Here is a 22,414-nt window from a genome sequence, read left to right as displayed (position 1 = left end):
CTCAATAATAAATATCTTGTGTCATCTCAGCTGGCCTGAATACAACCCAGCTTGCAGTCTTTAAAATGTGCCTTAGTCCCTGAAGAATTTTTCCATGTATTACCCAGAGTAGGAAACAGATACCCATAGATAACAGCTCAAGTGGCCTCTAGGGCAAATACCCAATTGCCTGCAATTTCTCTTGGATGATCACAGACAGGTGGGAACACAATCCAACAGTTTTCACAACCATTTTTTTTTCTCAGAGATTGCTGACAGAAATGAACACTTAATGCTGCTTCATTTTTTATGATGACAAGATCATAAATTTACAGCTTGTAGTTTCTAACTCACAACTGGGCTCATATAAAGCAAATCATTCATCTTTACAGAAACATGAGAGAAGAAGTAGTCAGCTTTGTCACCTCACAAGTTTTTCTCCTCAAGAAGGTATTTCAAATTGGAGTTAGAGGGTTAGCAGTATAGTCCGCAAACCAAAAGCCACTACAAGCTTGTTCCCAGCTAAGCTGAAAAGTAAGCACAGAGCTCAAATGCTCTGTAGATAACCCCAGGCAACAGATTATTCCTCCTTAGCTGAGGGAAGGTAGGGGAAGTAGGTTATTTCTCACTCTGGCTGCAGCCTAGACTTCAGTCCTTTTATCTGTTAACCAGCACAAAACTGTGTTAGCCCATGGCCAGGGCTTGCAACAGCAGCAGAGCTCCCACCACAGAGATGATGTTTTACTGTCTGACCTCACTGACAGCATGCTGTCCCCACCTCCACCCTGCTGTCTCTCCCTGCCACCATGCCAGAGACAGGAATCTAGTCAAGATGCAAAGGTGCCACATGAATATTTCAGACAGTAACAAGACTGCCAGCCCCCTTGGAAGTGTTTCAATCAGAAAGGCAAAGCAGGGACAACAGTACAACTGAAGGGATTTTCATCTGTTTCTCATATTGTTGTTGTATTTGATCATAAAAACCCATCCTTATCCATAACTCCTAGATTAAGACTGGGACAGATTAGCAAAACCAAAATAATGCATGTTCTTGCTTATTGTGAACCTTATAGGAAAGATCTCCAAACCAGGTGTAAGAATGGAAGTGAACGGGAAGGACAGGTCCTCCCTGAGGTCAGACTAACCTTCAAGCCGGGTTCACACTGAGTGCTTGTGATCTTGTTCCCAAACCACAGCACCACCCACAGCCCAGGTACCAATGCCACTCACCAGCCTAGCTGACAGCCTCTCAGTTAAATGCCCTACCAGTGGTGAGGAATTCCAGAATGGCACCAAACTCTGCAAGAAGGAGGTGTGGATTATAAAGGCCAATGAAAAATTAATAGAAAATGGTTTGTTGAGGGAGGGATACAAGAGGCTTCATGTTTTCAGAATACTTCTCTTGCTTCAGGAAATGCTGCTGTTGCTCTAGTTTAAAGAGATTTACTTTTGAACACTGATGAAGTGTCTCTGGTCCCAGCTACTGCGTGGGCACGACAGACGTCGGTTTTGATCATCTCTGGCCTGCCTGTAATTATCAGCTGACGAGTGCTACCACAGAAGTCAATATTTATGCTGCCAATACCATTCCCACCAAATGGCACCTCTTCCAGGCCATTGTATCTAAAAGAACATTTCCTACAAGTTATTTCAAGACGCCTAGCAGCAGATGGACCACAGATTTGCATCCTAAATGAAAAGTATCACACCCGGGCTGCAGGGGCAGGTGGGTGAAGAGAAGTTCATTACTGAATATGAAAAGTCATGAACACCAAGTACTACACACTGAATTAAAGCAACTCGACTCTGCATAAAAATTTTCCAGGCTTCTTTCCATAAAGCAATACTTCGGATCTTCCAGTAGTTTACATTAGGGAAGAGAAAGTAAGAGATGTATGCACAGAATCAAATTAAATTTTTACATCAAAAACATCCGTATCTTGATATTCATCCAAAGATTGACTGATCTCACTAGAATTTGTTTGCAGAGACTGCTCTAGTTAGACTAACACGTGGTACTTAAATTGTTCATTTATATTTAACAGGTTGTTTTCTCAATTTTCATCTGGAAAAACACGGACATTTCTCCACAAAAATCTCTGCCAAGTCTGTGGTAAAATTCTTTTTCTCTGAGAACATTTACATTTCCTTCCTTTTCCATATTTCAAAAGCTGAAACATGACTTTTAGGTGAGTTTTCTTCTCCTCCTCTTTTAGTCAATCTTATTTTGGCAGATCATGAATCACCAACTAACACTGTAACTCTTACCTTCCTTCATCTTACGAAAGAAAAAAATCAAACTGAAAAATGTGTAAGTTGAGGCTCTTCTCCTCTCTTCCCTTTTCATTCTTTTCTTGTATCTGCTAGAAAAGCTCAGTGCATATTTACATCCATGACTACAGTCTGAAGAAACCAGAAAGTAATTACTTATATTGAATTTATGCCACATATTAAGGATAATGGATACAAATATAAGGAAAGCCTAGGAGAATCAAGGTGCTAATTCACACACTTATGCCAAAATTGAACTCCTGGAAGCACGTCTTGGAAATGAAATCTTAAAAAACAAACTAAACAAACATATGTATGCCTTGAATTCACCCTCCTCCAAACTAATTCTCAGAATCTAGCCAGGAGACATTTCCTGAGGTACTGTAAACAGCACCAGTGTTATGCCTGAGCAATTAGATTTGCATTTTTCCTAGCCCTTTTTGCTTAGGAAATCTTGCAAGATTAAAGGTATTAATAATGGCATGTGCAGCAGTGGTGAGTCCAGAGAGCAACACTGCTTTTGAGTTGTTCCATGAATTTGCTATAGAGCCTACAGACGTTGTACACAACATAGGATACAGAGACCCAATCCTCATGTAAGGCTATGGAGGCAGGCTTGTCACCACTTGAGACTTTACCCTACTTTTCCTACTTCCAGCAGGGCTAAGAAAAGCAACAGGTTATTAGAATAATTTAGAATCGGTTTTAAAATGCCTTTCTAGGAGGCACTTCCAATTTTTCAAGTCTCTAAAAATCCAGTGCAAACATTTTGCAGCCTAATGCAGCAGTACTGGGTTGCCTCTGTAACCAACTATAACTATCACAGCTACTGAGAAGAAATTCCCAAACAGTTTTCTTACACACTCTTACTACATAAAACTTTCATAAGGACACCGTTTCTTCCCAACACATCTACTGAAACTGCAACTGACCTTAACATTAACTCGGCCTGCAATCAGTTGGACAGTGTTGGACCACATACTCACCCTGCTGTCTCTCAGGGGGCAGCAGTGAACATTTGGGGCAGAAGATGAAGATGGAGCATGCAAAGTGTTCTCCTGAGAGCACTCTCTGGAAATCTGCTGCTCAGGAACTTCCCAAGCCAGAGGCTGTGTCCTTGTATTGTCCAATAGTACCAACCACAAAATTCCGTTGATTTTGTAATCAAAAATTTCTTTTTGCAGACTTTACTGATGTGCTTCTGGAGTTCCTCACCACTGGTGTGGCATTTAACTAAGCAAAACAGCTATTTACCATCAGCAGACTTGAAGATTTCTCTGTTTACTTTCAAGGTCACTGACAACAATCAACTCTTACTGTTGCATAGATCAAGTAATACATCCACCATTCCCACAAACATAGCTCTTGTTAATTCATTGAAATCCTAATGCATGACTGTTTGCCCAGAAGCTTGGCTCAGCACTGCCTTCTCTACTGAAAGGTGAGACACGCTATGGAATCTCACAGCTGTAAGCACTCGCTGAAATTATGGCAGACTAAACATCAACTGTGAGGATTCAGTAACTCCAGTGTTACCAAATATCACTAAAAAGGCTGTGAAAACCCAAGGGGATGTCTGATGGAAATTTTGCTGCTAGGTTCTTTGCACAGACACTTTGTCCCATTTGATGATATTTTTCACCATATTTTGTAGCAACATAATTAAGTTCAAATGAAAACAAATGAATGCCACTTATCTCACAGAAGTTATTTGCCAAGGTTTCTCTCAAGTATGTACATAAAATAGCTTAGAAAAGAAATACTGAAGACAAGCAAATAAAGATTTCATTTTTTCAGCAATATGAATACTAATTTAGATTCACCAGATGAATCTATTACTTAATTCCAGTGTTTGCATATTTTTGAATGCTACCTAGAGAATGAAACAGTATTAGGAAACCTTAGCTTCGGATTTTCTAGTGAGAGAATGAGTGATTTTTTAAGGTAAAGTTACTGTAAATTACTCCAAAATAGAGGTTATATTTGTTGGCTAAATATTTAATAGGACTGCTATTAAAATCTGAATGAATGATCAAGTGAATTAAAAAAAAATTCAGTCTATTTGGTATGCACAGAATTTAAAAAAATGCAAACAAGGCTCCTCAGTAAATAAACTGAGCTATCATGGGATACGGCAGAAGACACTCTCGAGAATCACAAACTGAAAACAGAGCTGAGGAATAAATCAAATATCATAATGATGGAGGTTAACAGTGGGATCCTGCAAGAAACTTGAAAAGAGGTCTAAATAGATGACAATATATGCTAATGTCAGTGAATTATTCAGGATAAAAAAAGCCCGAATGTAAACAGTTACAAGAGATCTCAGAGGGATGACAGAACAATAAAGGGAAAGAAAAAAGATGGCACCATGATAAATGCAGAAAACACATACTGGGAAAAACAATCCTAACTGTACCTACGTGATACATAATAACTGTACCTCTACCACAGTTATTAAACTCAATAACAAATGTTGGAATCACTGGGAAAAATATTTTTAAATCAGCAGGTTAATACTTAAAAAGTAATTAAAAAGACAACTGGAACACAAGAACAATTAAGAGAAGGAAAAGAAGCAACAAAATAGAACTAAATGCATAAGTCTGGGGCAGGATTTTACCCTCCACACTGCAATTCTAGTTATGCCTCAAAAAAACCCAAACAGATAAAAAGAGAACTCAAGAAAAATATACAATGAAGAGGAGAATGTAAAAAAAAAATAGTTATTCACTATTCCTTAGTAAGTAAGACTTGAGGGACACAGGAAGAAGTTACTAGTCACGCAAAAAGAGAAACTTTTTGCCACACACACTACTTGGACTGTGATGCTGCCTTTTCAGGAAGGTGATTATCAAGGTGAGAAATGCACATATGGTCGAAAGAGGGATACAGAAATAGGAACTAGGTCAAATGGCAGTAATTTGATTAGCAAGTTTCTAAGGAGTAATTTGAATTGCTAGATGCTGGGGGAGTTCAGCAGGCTCATTGTACACAAATTCTTGTACACTGCCTCGAAGGACCATGTGCTGGAGAGTGCAGCACAGGTAGAGTTTTGTGCTGGCCCCGCAGACACATCTATACTCTTTAAAACAGAAGAAAAAGAAAGAGATTATAACAAGGTTTATAGCTGCCTCTTTCCTTCATTGTATTACTACTTATTTATTGTTTAGAAGATGTGGGAACAAGCAGGGAGAAGTATGAAACACCTAGTGTCTTATAAAGCCATTATGTAATAAACCTAAATTTTTTTTTTTAAAAGGGTCGAAAGGATGACAAAATCTGGTGCTCTGCCTCTCAACATGAAAATTCTTTTCAGGAGTTAAAAAAAAAAAAGAAAAGGTGATTTTAGGAAAATTTCAAGGGTAGGACACGACACAAAATAAGAACTTGAACTAGGAAACAAGGTGTCATAGAGATCTTCTGAAGAACAGCAGAATGAATAAATAATACATTATCAGCAGGAATTCAAATTTTCTCGAATTATGATTGTTTATAAGATATGAAGGAAAAGTGTAATATTAAATTTCAAAGATGTATAGAGGTAATCCAAACCATCCCAATACAGGAAAGGAACCAAGCCAAATCAGTGTTATCAGCCAGAATGCCTATGCTTGGAGAAAACAGCAGAACACAAAGCTCCACTCCTCAGAAACTTTTTTTGTTCTGGCCTTTTTTTTTCCTTATTGTAAACTGGAACAAGAATAAAATCTTTCAAACACACCCACAGATACAGAATCGTGTAATCTCTGTAAACAGGAAATTAATTCTACAGCAGTTTTCAAAGCAATAAATAAGAATGCTAAATTTCATTTAGTCAAAAGCCTTCTAAATGGCCTTATGTGGAAGAATTTGTTGTAATGCTATTAGTGTCACTGTTGATATAAAACAGCATACACATGGCTAAATGCACTTTTCCCCTAGAATCACTGGGTAGCATGATTCTGGAAATAAAAGAAGAAACAAAGAAGTGAAAAATACTCAGTTCAATTTACTGAAGTTTCATTCCATCACCTCCAACACAAAAACAACATTTTAACAAACAAGCCAAATGGGGTTGTCCCTTAACTGGTTGATTAATTACTTATTGCTCCACAAAGTCAAAACATTAATACATTACATACAATAAAATTGCTTATTAGCAACAATAACATGTTGCACATGAGCACGTATGTTAATAAGCTGCATGGAGAAATGAAAGATTTAAACAAAAATAAAAACCTAGCAATAGCAGCTTTCGTAAGTAGCATAATGCAAAGTACTCTTGATCATCCTAATAACCTCTAAAGAGTAAATACAGTCTACCACTGCATGTTCTAAACACTCATACGAGGTTGCAGTCTCAGGAGAGTGACCATCAGCACTGGAATGCAGTCAAGCTTATTAGCAACATTCAAGGTGTACAAGGCTGCACACAGCGGGTAATGAGATTTTTCTTACTGAATTATTTTGCGCATTTTTGATAGCTCCAAATACCAAAAGACATACTTCTGTAACATCCAGAGCTCTGCATTGATTTATTTATTTAAAATAAAAAAGAAGGCTTTAGAATAGGGTTTGGAAAGCAATGGGCAAACACTCAGCACTCAAAGTATCTGTATCTCAAGGAATGTTTGATTCAGTACTGCAGTGTGAGGTGCTAGATGAAGCCAGCCGTAACTGAGACCTAACCTAGTATTTAATTACAAGCCAGAGGAAAAAAAAAAAAAAAAGTCTAATTTCAAGATTATTAGGGAGAAGAACTAACCACTTTGGTTGTAACCAGCAGCAACAAAACCAGCTGCCCTTTGAACACGGTATCAGCCCCAGGCATTACATATATTCTAAGGAATGAGTCCCAGAGAAACTGAAATTCACCAGAACTAAGATATGTGAATGTTGCTAAAGTATTTTTTACTAATTGCCATCTATTTAACATGATGTCTGTGACCAAGATGTAGTCATTAAAATGTTACACTAATATCAGAAGGCAGCAAGCCTACTGCAGTGAATACTCCCCCAACAAGCAATGTACTGCAGTGAACAGGTCTATGAGCTGCCACAGCAGACTAAATAAAGCTCTAATGATGATAACGTAACAAATGCTTTCAGTGTTGTTCTTATCTATCTCCCATATGTCTCTTGCTTCTAGCACCAGTGTCCTGGGAGCAGATGGGAATGAAATAAATTCTCTCCTGTTTGGCCCAGTGACAGTTAAGAAATGATAATTCAAAGTTTATTTAGCTACTTCAAAGTCTGGTGCCTGATGCAGCTGAGGCAGAAGAAACTTAAAGGAGAGTAAAGTGCTACTGGAAAACTATCCCCCTCCTTGGCACACAATGTCAATCACATGTACCGCCTACTCATTCTCAGCTCTTGGTGACTTCACTTCAAACATAGGGTTTTGATGCTAAATAAATGAGTAGCATCTGGTCCTTTGCAAGCTTTTTCTAGGAGAACTTAATACCTTTAGCTTTAGAAATACTCTCAGTGTTGCTGAACACTTAAATAACAGATTTGGGCTTAGCATAGTGAAATAGATTTGACTGTACTTCTGGGTTTGAAAATTTTTGTGCTTTATAATACCAATGCTTTCAGACTGCCATAGTCACCTTCTTTCCCTGTATTCCAATACTTCAGAAAGATATCAAGAGAAAAGAACTAGGAAAAATACCACACAAGCTATTAGTTCAAGATCATTGACTTTTCAGTACTGACATGGAATGCTGTGCTAACTAAGCCAGTAAAGACACTCTAAAGACACTACTTCCCATCCATTTTCCTCTCATATGACTAAGCTGTTCTCACCTTCCTCATCACACGGAATACAAATTAAAGACTTTCATTCTTTTAAAATCTTTTTCTTACACCAGCTTGGCTGACAATTCAACTCAGCTCTCCAGCTAATTTCATAAGACAGCATATGTTTCTTCAGAACCAAACCTGGCTCTCTGAGCTGGATGGCGTTATCTTCTATTCACTTTGAGGGGGAGATACAGCAGATCTTTTTTAGCTCTTTCACACATGCATACAGTACTTCAGGAATATGAAAAGAGCTATCCATATAATGCCATAACTGGCACTTATAACTGATGGATTTATCAACTTACTGCTTCAATCATCAAGAAACACTGGAAGCATAAAACAGTCTTTCAGAAGGCTCTCATCTTTCTGTATGAGAATGCTTCATTCATAATGTTGCCTAGCTTTTTCTCCATTCCCTACATTCACAGATATTTTCAGTTCTTAAATGGAGATATTCACAGCCCATCTTCTTGCCTTCCAGTAGCTCTGCATTTAAAAATCAGTATTACACATTCTATTCTCTGTACATACACTTAAGTCTGTTACTGCAGAGGCTTTTGATAGAGTTCAACAGAGGTCATAGCAATTACTTTGCTACTTCTCAAAGTAACTGGTCATCTGCAGAAGCTATTGTCCAGAAAAATATCACATGAACACAGCTAATATTGTTTTCAGGTTTTGTAACTAGTCAAATTATGTATGTATAAACTTTAGCAGACTTGAGCATCTGCTGATCATAAAAACCCTAGGCAAAAGATTGATACACAAAGATGAATAATAAAGCAGGAAAATGCATTGAAGGCAATGCCGCTTCTGTAAAGAAGGGTGCAACACTATTAAGAAGCTATTCCCATAACTGTGAAGTAAATTTTAAGTCCAAAATAATAAAGATAAGAAGAGGGAAGGGATTAAAAAAAACCCCAAGCACTAATAACAGAATATTTTTTAGAAATAGAGCTATTTCTCTAACTTCGTTATGTTCAGTATTATGCTTAATAATATTACAAAATTATAGTTGCAATCTTTTAACATCCTTTTCCCAGCAGAACTTTCTTTTAACCTTTGGAATATTTAAAGTAAAGAAAAATTTAGTCACAGAAAACTCTAATATGACCATGGGATAACACCACCGAACGTTTGCTGCAATTTGCATCTTTCCCAGAAACCACAAGCCAGGTTGCTTTTCCATTGCATGTCCCCCACACATTTCATTTTTAAGGCCAGTCGCCTCCAACGCTCCACACCTGAGTAAAAAGAGGCCAAAGACAGGAATAAAAACCTCTGAGTCATATCTATTATATCCATACATTTAATCAAATTTCATTTTTTATGAGGTCAAGTGTAAAATGACAATACATCTATGAACATAACTCTTTTGTGCAACCATATCAGCTCAGAGAGGTAACAGAATCAGGCCACAAAAAGAGGATAAAAAAAAAAAAAAAAAAAAAAAAAAGAGGTGCTCAGAAAAATGGTGGAAGAAATTTGAATTCTGTCCAAGAAGAGGATGACAGGTGCTTTTACAGAGTACCAGTTCACGCCTTCAGGGCTGCCTCCACTGACACAATAGCCCAAGGAACCTTTGAAGCAAAAGGGGACTCAGTCAGTCCTCCACCCACCAAAGTTGCACATTTCCTCTCCAGAAACTTAAGCAGAAAGTGTAGCAGTCTATCTGTCCTAACCTCTCTTTTAACCTTAAATATTCATCACACTGAGTCGATGCCTGCTTACATTTCCAGTACTTTGGTTTTACAGATGCATGAACATAGGTAACAAGGTCTTTTTCAGCTTTATGTCTGTGAAGTACTTGGGAGCAACACTAATGGGTCGTTCACTCCGAGTATTTATGGAAGTTCAATGCTACCTGTTCACATTTATATGGGTTTGGTTGCCATTAAAAGTTTTGGGGGTTGTTGATTCTACAACGAACAGCATCAGAACCACCTGGACTGGAACATCTTCACACATGATGGAAACTACCTCCTAAAGGACATGCATGCAAGCAAGCTGAACACTGCACATCATTTCCCAAGTCTCAGCTGTCCTGAAGAGCAGTTATTCCCAGTCTAAAGGGTCAGAACTTCGACCGATACCTTCTACCCCAGCTAAAACAACCAGAACAATAAAATACAAGGAATGGAAATGGTTTCAAACACTTCCATATTCAGGATGTAAACAGACATACAAACCCTCTCTAATGGCTTACTCTTATTACCAATGTGTATTTTTTTTTTAATTCTGTCAGAAGTTTGGTCAGCATGGTTCACGACAAGGCAAAAACTAAGAATATTTTAATGACAGGAGAATCTTCAATGGCAAATAGAAAACAGAAATAACACCTGTGCCTTATTTCTTGTAAGTTTCAGCAGAGCAAAGTGAGGGAAAGGAAAAACAAATTTACTCTTGAATGAAAGTATATACCCGCAGCCAAATTTTTGATATTTTCACTGCACTCCTGAAAGAAAAATAACAGGTTTAGCCCAACTTGCATATTCAGACATAACAAGTAACACTGAAGGCTAACAGGGGCCTTTGACAACTCCTCTCTTACCATGTAACTAAGTATTGAGAGTACTCTTTGACATACAAACACCCATATGCTTCATTAGCATAATTCTGCTTTTGAGTCAACATTCTAAATTACTCTCTTGGCTTTTTTTCTTTCACCCGATGGATATTACTAAGGCAAATATCCACATCATAAAAGTCAGGCATAATGTTGGGTTCACAATCTCCAGGTAGGCTTAAGATACAAAAGACTTATAATTTACATATATAGAGAGAGAAACTACACTAGGGCATTTATCATGAGTAATTAAATCATGGTAATTACTCACTTTGGTTCAGAAATATAACAAAAGACAAGGCAAGAGTCTTTAAGAAATAAAAACTTTTGCAATTTACCCTGTTTGTTAAAAACAAGCCAGATATTTGCTTTAAATATTTTTTAAAATCCAGATCCTGATAGATAATTATAGTTTCTTTTTCTTGAGATCCCAGAGTGACAATTAATGAATCTCTTGTGCGAAACTGAACAAGTAGCTCTCAATTCAAATTATCTGTCTTTCAGGAGTATTTATTATGCCTAGAGTCAGCTGCTGGCACAGGAATGCACATGATACTGCAAATCTCAGTTAGACAGGCATTAATAGGCTTTTAATAAAGCCCAGGACTGTGAGTAGCCTATTTATTCCAAATGATTTTTATGACAAGATACAGTCCTGAAAAATGATGGTTTTGATTCATAACCATACTTCTATTTATGTTTCACCCTCCTCTAGCATCACAAAAAAAGCCTTCCGGCAGCAATCAGTATGACTGTCAATCAATAAAAACTGCAACCGCATCCAAAAAACCAAACCAACACAAGTGTTAAGAAATTACAAAAACTTAAGAAAAATCAGTAATTCATCAGTACAGAAGTTCAGCCAGCTGGCATCCTAGCTCTAAACAGGTTGATCAAAATCACTCCTCATCCCACGTTCTTTTCAAGATGATTCTACCTCACAGTACAGTTTAACACTGACGCCCTGACCATGGGGTGCCAGTGGCTTTGGACGCCACACATATCTTTAGTTCACCTAAACCAAACTGTGCAACTCCTCCCTTCTTTCATTGAGCCTTCTCCACCATAAAATCATATCCAGACATCCCTTTTTTAAGTAAAACTATATTTATACCAGACACATAAAATTAGTTCTGCTATAACTCAAGGCTGAGACCTGCCCTGCAGAAAAAGTTTAAATTCGTATAAAATGGTCTCACCACATATTGTTTTAAGGGATCACAAATCACCACCCTGACAAGTCTCCCTGCGATTTCATGAAATGGGAGATTGTCATAATTTTATTTTAGGAAAGAGAACTGAGTAAAATACTTTGCAGCGTTAATTACAGTAATTGGATTCCAAGTTGCTAGATGACTGAGAAAAAGAAACATCAAAGAAGGCCTACCTGGTGAATGTTAAAGTCACCTTTCTCAGAGCACAGTTAGCTATGTCAGGGGTGTTTACCTGTATCAGCTTTGTTTACATTAAGACTATAAACACGGATCCAAGTCTTATCCTGCAAGCTGCAAAAGCAACGCCAGCTGTCTCCAAAGCCACGAACAGTTCTATGAACTGAAGCAGAAACCTTTCTTGCTGAGCAACTGCTCAGATTTGTGCCATCATAGGGAGGCCATGTGCTCTCAGAGTTACCAGGGAAAGACTGAATTCTTATGCTTCCATTTACTGCCAGTTCCACTAATCTGTATTCAACTAAGTTTACAATGAGATTAAAATAATGACTCATCCCAGCCTCCCTCTTCATACACAAATTACTCTTCTCTGTTTTATTATTTTCTCACACCATTGTCAGCTGCCCATATCAGCTGACAGAGACTTCCTGAAGGGCTGTTTGCTTCTTTTTACTTCAAATGCAATGGGGAGTAGAGATTGCATCATATCAACAATACCACCTTCAAATGGCAAAAAGACTAAAACCATGACAAGTAAAAAACACAGATGTTTCCACATCTGCTTAACAAAGGCACATAAAATACCAGCCAACTAAGCCCCAAAAGTACATATACATTGGTGCTGGAGAAAGCTGAAATGCTCACTTCACCGCTCCTGACCAATCCATCTTCTGATAAACCACCCTCCATACACATCAGAAATCCAAGGGTTTTCAAACAGCACCATGAATCATCTGGAGCAGACACAAACTCTGGGGGACTGCATTTTCCAGCACAAAAGCATCTGAGGTGCTGCAAACCTGATTTAATTTATTAAATTTTGACTAACTTATTCTGTCTATGGCTAAATATCTTACTTGCTCACATCTATAGCTTGTATTGCCACCAGAGCTGTGCCAGTATTCCCAAAGGAGCCTACAACAGACACATTAAACCCTTTCCTTTACATACACAAAAGGCTCTCAGTTCTACTAGGAAAACAACTTCTCTTGACTTGCAAACAAACTCATAACTCATATTAATTCTCACCTAACTATGCTCCTTATGTCCTCCTGCTGCTTTCTTTCTCAAGAGGATTAGATCAAAGAAATAAAATAGTTCAACTCAATGCTTTCACTATTAATATAGAGACTCAGAATAACTATAGGTACAAGTGCCTAATACATATCAACAACGTATCCTCTATATGAAAACCAAAACAAAGGGCACACTCAAAGTGCGTATTTTGACAATCAACTGATAAGGTGGACAAAGGAATGGATTTTGAGGTGCAACAGCTAACTATTCACTAGTTAGTAAGATAGCTCTAGAAGTCATTAAAATTTCTCCTCTGTCTTAAAAGCATAAGCTTTGCTCACAGTTTTAAAATATAGTTTTTTGTTCGCATCTACAGATCAAGAGTGCACCTCTCTCCCAATCATTCCAGCCTAGTTGCCTAGGCTTTGTTTCTCACTGGGGATTGGTCTTCAGGGCACCTCACCTAGACTCCCTGCAGGTGATGTTAAACTGGCACAGACAGTTCAAGGAGACACCTGACACATGCCAGCTAGGATTGGTCCTTCAGTCCAGATGACCAAACTAATTAATCTCCAAAACACACACAGTGTGAACATGAAGTCCTCAGTGCCCACTGTTTACCCCTACAAATGTGCTTTTACTGTGCCACAGCACCTGCTACAGCAGACAGAGCCACAAAAATCAAGGTTAAATTTTAACTTTTCCCTGCACTATTTGAGTGAAACAGGGAAAACAATCTTGTTTGAAGAAAGGAATAAAGCAGGTGCTGTGCTGTTACACAGGCTTAGATCTGTGAACAGGCACAAGAAGTCTTGTCATTTGGATCCTAATGAGGCTCCTTGCCATGAGGCTGGCATGTCAAGGGAAGATAAGCAGGTATGTAATGCTGTGCTGGATCTGGCTGAGGTGGTAAACTCTCCCCACAGCAGCCCTCACAGTTTGGCGCTTTGCACTGGTAGCTAGAAATACCATGGAAACTTACAGCACACCATTTTTGGCTACTGCTGAGCAGCACTTAAACAGAACCTAAGCTGCTTCTCCAACATTATCCTCTCACCTGCAGGCAGTGGGTAGACAAGATCTTGGGAGGGGATACAGCCAGGACAGTTGGCCCCAACTGACCAAGGGAATATTCCATACCATCTGCTCAGCAATAAAACCAAGGAGAAAGGAGGAGGAGGCAGGGAGAATTCACTACTATGATGTTTGTTTTCCAGAGCAATCACTAACATATACTGAAGACCTACTTCCCAGGAAGTGATGGACATCATCTGGTGATGGGACACAGTGGATACATATTTCATCTTTCCTTGCTTTCATGCATGGCCTTTGCTTTTGCTTTATTAAACAGTCCTTATCTTGACACGTGAGTTTTTTTCATCTTACTTTCTTCCTCCTCATCCTGCTGAGTAGGGGAGTAATAAGAGCAACTTGGTGGACATCGGCTGTTCAGCCAAGATCAACACACCTCAAATAAAAGGATATATTCCTAAACAAAGTTTAAATTGACCCCAAGATACAATTTCTTACTTTAGACAAAACTTGGCTGCAATACTGACTCTTTCTTCTTATGTGCTACAGTGCAGAATTACAAGATGACCAACCCGGCTGATGAAGAAATGACATGAATTTTAGTTCTCCTGCCTTGTATTTGAATTTGTTAATTAAAATTACTTCTTCCTTCTCAGCAAGGGGTTTCCTATTCAAGTAAATAAACACATTTGGGTTTATTTCCAGACATTCTCACAATGCTTATTTATTACCATTATTTTACGTGTAATATAAATACCACCTAAGTCAGTCTACTTACCAAAACACAGGAACGGTTTTCTGGTTTGTTTTTTTAACTTGAGCAAATAGCAAGGACAAACTCATGCCCTAAGTTAGTAGATAAACATTTCAGGTAAATATAGTCTTGGCTGGAAGGAAAAACAGCTAGCTGAGGAAAGCAGAAAAAAGAACAGGTGGCTTTTGTAAGAACAGAAAAAGAGCAACAGTCCATCGAACCTCCCTGCTTTCATTTCTAAACAGCAGTAACCTGATAAATCTAGTTAAAACTAAGTAACTGTAGTCTTAGTATCCTCCATCACCAAAATTGATAGAGTCTCCTCTAAAAATAAAAGCAGATAATATTAGTACCATATATTTTTACTTTCTTTTCAAAAGCACCATATTGTCAAATACCTCACAGACACAGGATTAGGGGCCAAAGGGTAAAAGAAAACATCCAGCATGCTTAACCTCATTCATATATGCCAGCCTAACAGTTGTGTATAAATATGCCTAGCCCCTATGCTTCTACACAGTCCGAACCGACACATTTTAGGAAAGCTGAGGTTCTGCTTCTATTTTACTTTTTTGTTCAGCCTTCTCTAACATGGCAGGATCATTTAAAGAAGGCTCAGCTATATGAAAATTCCCAAATTCCTCAATTCTCTTGAAGGAGCGTCGAACTTGCTACTGCTTTATGATACAAGAACAACTGCACCTTTGGTCTGCTAGTCACAAGAAAAACAAACTGGTGATAAGGTTCAAGGTCATGGAAATTCACTGTAGCACATGCACCAAATCAAAGTGCTCACCTGCTGGTTTCCCAGACTTGGTCATCCTTATCTTTTTCTTCTTTGGCATCTGAATTGTGTGGGTGTTTCTGTACAATCCGCATCCCACCAGCCTTCACTGGAATGAAAATTAAATAGATAACAACAAACCTCAGTCATATCAGCACTAAGTGAAGAATATTTTAAAGATAACTCACCCTGCTTCCCTCCTGATACTTTTGCACAGTAATTTAACAGTAACCACGGTTTGAAAACGAGGCCCAGTGTCAAAAAGTGGCAAGCCTAAAGAACAACTACTTCACGACCACATCTGCCATTCTCTTTCACACGATGCCATCTTTGCTTATCCTGAGAAGCTGCAGCTCATTTTACCACCTGCTTCCAATGCCATTTCAGAAATCGCAATTCTGTTTTAATTCCCCCTCCACCCCATACTAAGTTGCAGCAGTCAGAAGAAACTGAGGCAATGACTTGCATAACACTACACAAAAGACCACAAACCAAAGATACTAACTTGGCACTTCATGTTCAAAACTACATCTATAATAATACTATTCATACAAAGAAGTACTTCAAAGTGTAATAAAAAAGCAAAATTTAGGAGGACTGTTAACTTGCATTTAGAACAGAGCCTTGTTTTCCAAAACACATGAGCATTTACAACATTTTAAATCCTTGCATCATTTAAGTTTTAGAAATGATGCAAACATGAAAGCAGCCCTCTGAAACACAAAATGAGAAGTGAAAGCAAATCCACTTATGTGCATCATTTATCCACTCCAAAGTGTGATCTAAAACAGGAACCAAGCCAGGCTTAGCACTGCAGTTACTAAGCAGAGCAACCGACAAGTTGCTGTTGATCTGCTCTCTGGTTCAATAGTGTACTTTTATTTTTCTTCAACAATAGCTACACATGCTTACAGGATAGCACAGGATAAGATGATGCATCTCATTAGCTTAATTGGATGGGTTACGCTGCCATCAGCAACCACATCAGAAAACCACGATAGTGGTCAGAAGTCAATAAAACCACTTACAGACTTGCTGATTTATGTTCACAGTGCCTTGACACAGTGCCTGTGATGAGCCTCGGCAGAGGTGTCACAGCCAGAGCAAGCAGGATGCCACAGTAGCACACTCGGGAGAAGCTGAAGCTGGCAGGGACAGGGCAGCTGTACTTGTGACAGCCCTCCTGTATCCTGCCACAGAGGGAGCAGGGCACCTCACAGCTGTTCAGTGCTAATCCCAGAAACCTAGACACAGGTCTAATTCCCAATTCTTAACCAGGAGAGCAACGGAAAGGCCACTGCTGTGCATAGATTTTACAGCCTGGGTGAAGGACAGCAAGAAAGAAAAAGTGACCTGTTTCAGGAGCGAGTGAAAGCTCTTTGTCTCTGTCTTCTAAAGACAGATTTTACGTTCTGAGTGATACTTGAATGACAAACTTCTAATTCAATAAAGGTCATTAACTAAAGACAGGCAATCAACAGACAAACTCAAAGAAATATCTTTTAAAACCTATCAAGACTGTGTCTTCTTATCATGCACTAAAAAGACCTCAAACCCAAATCACTAACCATTTGTGTTCTCTCTCTCTCCAGCGTAAAACTTTAATTGGTGAGAAATGTTTCACATGGGACAAGGAAAGAAAAAGATGGTTTAAAAAACTACATTTCTTTGTTGCCTGAAGTAAAGCAAAACTTAAAATTCCAATTAATTTTTCTTGATTCAAGCTCCTTAGAAATTGAAGTTTGTTTGCAAAAGTAAACACTGAGTTCTGTCAGGTACAGTCTTGTTTTAACATCTCAGCTAATCAAAGTACTGCTATGCTTTATTTACAAATTATTAATTTATTTTAATTAATTTCTAAATTTAACATCATTGCACAATCAGGACCTTTTACTTATTTATTTCAAATGACTTTTTGTGGAAGATGCTGTCTCCACAGCAACATCTGCCAGGGTTACAAACAGCAGTTCTGAACAATACACACACTTCCATGTTCTTCAACATCTAACAGAAAACTAGAGAAAACGACACCTGAAGATTTAGTGCAATTTTAGATCTAAAATTTCTCTCCTCTCACATTGTGTATCATCAGGCCACCAGCTACTCCTTTTCTCTTTATCTGTCACTGGAAAAAATACACTAACACATTCAGATTTGCCCGTATGCAGAATTAAAAAGCAGAGATTAAAAAGCAAATAACCAGACAAATAGAAAAGCATAATAGTGACTAATGCAGTAACTCTGAATTTTAAATGTGATTTTTTGGAACTAACATCATCATGTATAGAATAGATATCTTAAAGTACTTTGGTACATAATTGAATTATATTTAGCAATCCAAGGTTACTGTGCAGAAGGAACCAGCAAATAGCTGCAATAATCGTGTATTTGTGAGATCAGAAGTGAAATAATTAGACAGCATTCTGTACGTATCTGCCACCCATGATACAGTATGCTAATACCCAATCTAGTTTCAAGAGATTAATCTTAAAATGATAAATACCCTTGCAGCATAATTTACTGTCCTTTTCAAAAGGTATCTTTCAAAAGCTAAACTACATTACCTCAGGGTGTGACAAGAGATGAAATTGTTACATCTATGAAACTAATAAAAAACCCTCTCAACATTTGTGAGATTTTCTCAGGAGTTATGAGGAATCATCTATTTCCTACTTGCCTAGCATTTACTACATAATTCAACAGATGCTTACCATGGTGATTTTTTTCACTTAAAAGTCACCCTTAAAAGAGCTCAGATTACCTTATCCTGCAAACAGAAGATTTAAATAACTGATAAACAACCTTCCCGAACACTATCAGATAGCAGTGTCCAGAAGTGGATGGTGTCAACGACCTCGTGTTGGGATTAGGAAGAAAGCAGCTCCTGTGCTGAAGAACAAGTGCAGAGCTCAGGCGCTAAGGCAGGAGAGAACAGGGAATGGTTCCCTGGAGTGGTGACAGCCAAGTGGCCCTAAGCCTCTACTAAAGTGTGAAATAAAGAAGGGCTCGTTTGCCAGCACACTCAGAAGAGCAACAAGTCTATCTGCTTCACTACTGAATACAAGTTTTGGATTTTAATTATCACGTCATATTTTCCTCCCTCGAGAGGCAGACAGGGCTACCTTATCAGTCTTGTGAATGCCAGCCTGTGTTCCTCATAAGGGTATGACTACTCCTTCTGGAAATGTATTAAACAACTGTGTTAATCAATTACCACTCAAGCTCCTCTGGAGTCAGGAAGCATTCTACTTTTTCCTCCCTGCCCCCACTGCTGGACTCCTCTCTGTTTCTGAGACTGAATTCTGAAATAAACCCCACTGAGTTGGAGTGAGTACCAAGTGCCTAGAGAAGCATCCCACAGGTTAGAGGCAATCCCTCCCAGGGAAACCTTCCAGCTCAGCCCCAATCACTTGCTGGTAACAGCATCCGGACAGGAACTTCTACAAATACAGAATACAACCAAGAGTCTTGGCAGCTTTCCTTATTCTTCAGTATGTATTCAATATTAACACAAAAATTTAATTCTTATGTAAGGTGTAATAACAGATTCCATTACAATGGTAAGATGTATGAAAAGGGAAACACAAAGTGTGCCACTGTACAAGATTAAGGGAGCATACATTAGTGTTCAACAAAGTATGGAGTTATTATATACCTTCATTTCACAGAAATCTCGGCTATTTTTTTTAATGTATGAAAAATTACATAACTATTTTCACAAACCTATCATAAAATTTCATAAATACACTATTAACACAATCACATTCCTTTATCCCTCTGTAGTATGTACTAGATGAACAGTTAAAGCCTAATTACACAGATCTCTTCAGAGGAACTGTACAAACCTATTCAACAATGAGTAGGGCACACTTGATCTCACTGACAGGCTGATACTTAATCAAGATTAAGTTTAGGGCCCTCTTAAATTTCAGAGGGGAGGTTAAAGTTGCTTCCTGCGCTGAGGTCTTGAGATTTCTTTCCATTTCATTACCCTTTGTCTTTTCAAGTGCTTTTTCTTTTCCCCCCTATGTGGAAGACCAATGCAAAGAGGAATGCAGTGCAGTCAGTAAGGGCCAACAGTGCACTTGAAAAACAACAGATTTGTCAATGTGCTTTTAATTTGATGACCCATATACTTCCTAACTTACATTCCAACATAGTAGGGTAAGACACATCTGTAATTACAGTTAGTGCTCCCTATAGAACTGTATGCAACAAAACCTGGGCTTTTAAACTATTTATCAAAAGAGATTCCCTATACACACACCTTTTATTTTATAGAAATTTGCCTTGCTATTTGAATAAAATTCCACCTGTATTAATTTTTAAAAGAATTTCTTACTTTCATTTTATTAAAACTTGTTTGTAGAGTGATCTATTGCATTATTCTAACATTCAGGGATCTAAACAAGCTTGAGATAGAGGATTAAAACCTATCCTCAGCCACTAGAGTTAATATATACTCTTGCTAGTCATAACACTTCTTGTGGATTTTCCAGGTGTTAAAAGGCCATAGAAAAATCTTCTCCCCAAAGTGACCTGAAGATATAGTAAAGCATTAATTTTTTCTGGCCTCAAAGATAGGCGCAGTGATCACTCTTCTTCCAAAGATAAGTTTTTTGTACATGCTCACAAAAAATAGCAAAAATAAAAACCAAAACAGCAATGCCAATGATCATAAATGGCACATAGTTGAAGGCGTTCTTCAGTTCATACATGGGCCCACGTTTTACAAAGAAAAAAAGCTCTAACTGAAATATTCTGATGGCAAAGGAAACCTGTACTGTACTCCAGCTGAGCTTTTACACTTCACATTGCTAGTTCCTCATGTGGCCTAGAGAGGCTCACTTCAGGTCTTTCAAAAATTTTCACCAGTTTCAAAAGACAGGTTTTGAAGCAAAACTCTGAAACATGGAACAACATCAGAAAATACAGTTACAAGGCACATTCGTTTCATCAATGGTGCAGCTGGAAGACAGAGCTAAACCAAAGTAAGATATTAATGATCCCTCCACTCTGAAGCTGACATGTACCTCAAGACAAGCCAGCTGGAGGAGCTAGGGCAACAAATGCTGTCAACATTGGAAAATGATGCTCTGGTTTGTTCCATGAAGCAGATCAGCAAGAAGCCAGGTAAGAGCTAATGCCAAGACAAGGGAGGCTGCAGGACTGGAATGATTGTTCAGCCGAGAGACTTACCTGCACTGCTGAACTGTATCTGCCCTGCAGAGCAAAGCCATTATTTCTCACTCCTATTTAGAGGAATTTCAGGTCTTCATTATAAAGAGCACAGAATTCGTTTACAGTTCAACAGCTGTTTACAAATTTAACTTTAAATCTCATGAATTGATCCGAATATAAAACTAACCAACTTGGGATTTTTTTACTGAAACACTTAAAAATAAAGCTCACCAACTACTCCACAGGGAAACATTAGATAACCTATGTAAAGCTGCTGATTCAGGGACCAAAGTTCCCTTTTTAAAGAAAACTCTAAGTAGTAAAACTAACAGTACATGAAGGAACACAACTTCGATACTGTGAGGAACTGAACCCCACCTGTGTACAGAGAGGAGCTACCATCTCTGGACCCTGGCAGATGAGAGTCCCACTGGAGGTGACACACAACTCCCACCCTGACCGCGCACAGCAGCAGGACGGAAGGCGATGGAGCTCCTTTGCTGGGCACTTCTCAAGCAGTTTTACCTGTTTCCTACCCTGCTAGGCTCCAGAACCGCAGCCAGGAGCTCGCAGGCTGCTCTGGCACTCACACCATGACGCCCACAGGCAAAATGGATGCACAGAGCACTCCTGGTTTGCAGTGTCTGTTCGCGCTCAGCGTACACTCTGCTGGAGCAGCCCCGCAGGCTGCGTGGGGCCGAGACCGCTGCGCTCCCCTTCCCACCACCACCAGCCCCAGGCGGGGTTCCGGAGGCCTCCGCCGCCTTTCCAGGGCGGGATGCCGGGGAACAGAGCGCTGTCTGCCCGCCGGGTCGGAGCCTGGAGATGCCAAGCTGCACACACCCGATGAGGGTTTGGCCGCAACCAGAGCTCTCCTCGGGGAAAGGCAGGGCAGGGAGCGTCGCCTCGTCACCGGGAGAGGCTGCCGGAGGGCAGGGAGCGTCCCGGGCGCCCAGGGCTCGGGCGGGGATCCCAGCGCACCTCCCGCGGCCGGAGCGCCGCATCGCGCCCGAGCGGTGGAGAGCGAGGAAACCCACCGGGGCTCGCATCCCCTAGGGCTCGAACCTACCGGGGCTCACCACCCCGGGCTCGCATCCCCGGCAGCGGCGGGACCCGCCGAGGCCGCCCTCGCCCTTCTCAGCCCCGGCGAGCACAGGAGGGGACTTGGCGGGGAACCGGCGCCCGGCCCCGCCGGCCCGCGGCCGCCCCAGCCCCCCCGTCCCGTCCCCCGGCGTGGCAAGAGAAAGAGCGGAGAGACGGGAACCGGCGGCCGTACCAGCAGGAGGGTGTCCGGCCCGCGTCTCTGCTTTCTCTTTAGGAGGCGAAGACATTTTTACAGTGTCAGCGGCCCCGCTCCCGCACCAGGTACCCGCACCCCGACAGCGCCCGGCGAACGCGGCCCGCGCCCGCCCTGTCAACGTGGCCGCCGCGGGGGCGGTGCCGCGCCGGGCGCCGGGCCCTGCCCCGGCCGGGCGGGCGGGGACGTGGCGCCCGCAACAGGCGGCCTGCCCTGCCCTGCCCTGTGCTGTGCTGGGAGGGCACCGCGGCCTCTCCTGCCGGCTCCTCCGCCCGCTCGGGGTAATCTGCCGAGGGAAGCGGCCCGGGCAGTCAGCAGCGTGGTTTTGAATCGCCTGCCTGTGCACTTCAAATAATAC

General features: G+C 40.1%; 1 protein-coding gene and 1 long non-coding RNA gene across 2 annotated transcripts in view; one reads left to right on the top strand and one right to left on the bottom strand.

The window, feature by feature from the left end:
- Positions 1-22,193, bottom strand: part of DAP (death associated protein) — a 50,991-nt gene extending 28,798 nt beyond the window's left edge. The window contains exons 1-2 of the mRNA XM_014872335.2: positions 22,036-22,193; positions 15,591-15,687 (exon numbers count right to left, since the gene is read on the bottom strand). Of these exons, the coding sequence (XP_014727821.1) occupies positions 15,591-15,687; positions 22,036-22,090 (152 nt within the window). The 5' untranslated portion in view covers positions 22,091-22,193. The remainder of the gene's footprint in view (positions 1-15,590; positions 15,688-22,035) is intronic.
- On the top strand, positions 13,769-14,703 carry LOC148225334 (uncharacterized). The gene is made up of 3 exons (XR_015805767.1): positions 13,769-13,884; positions 14,226-14,374; positions 14,590-14,703. It is a non-coding gene; the product is annotated as an uncharacterized LOC148225334 (long non-coding RNA).
- Positions 22,194-22,414: the final 221 nt, after the last annotated feature.

Source organism: Sturnus vulgaris, chromosome 1 (genome assembly GCF_052056855.1).
Source record: "Sturnus vulgaris isolate bStuVul1 chromosome 1, bStuVul1.hap1, whole genome shotgun sequence".
NCBI lineage: Eukaryota > Metazoa > Chordata > Aves > Passeriformes > Sturnidae > Sturnus > Sturnus vulgaris.
This window is presented reverse-complemented; position numbering and strand designations above follow the sequence as displayed.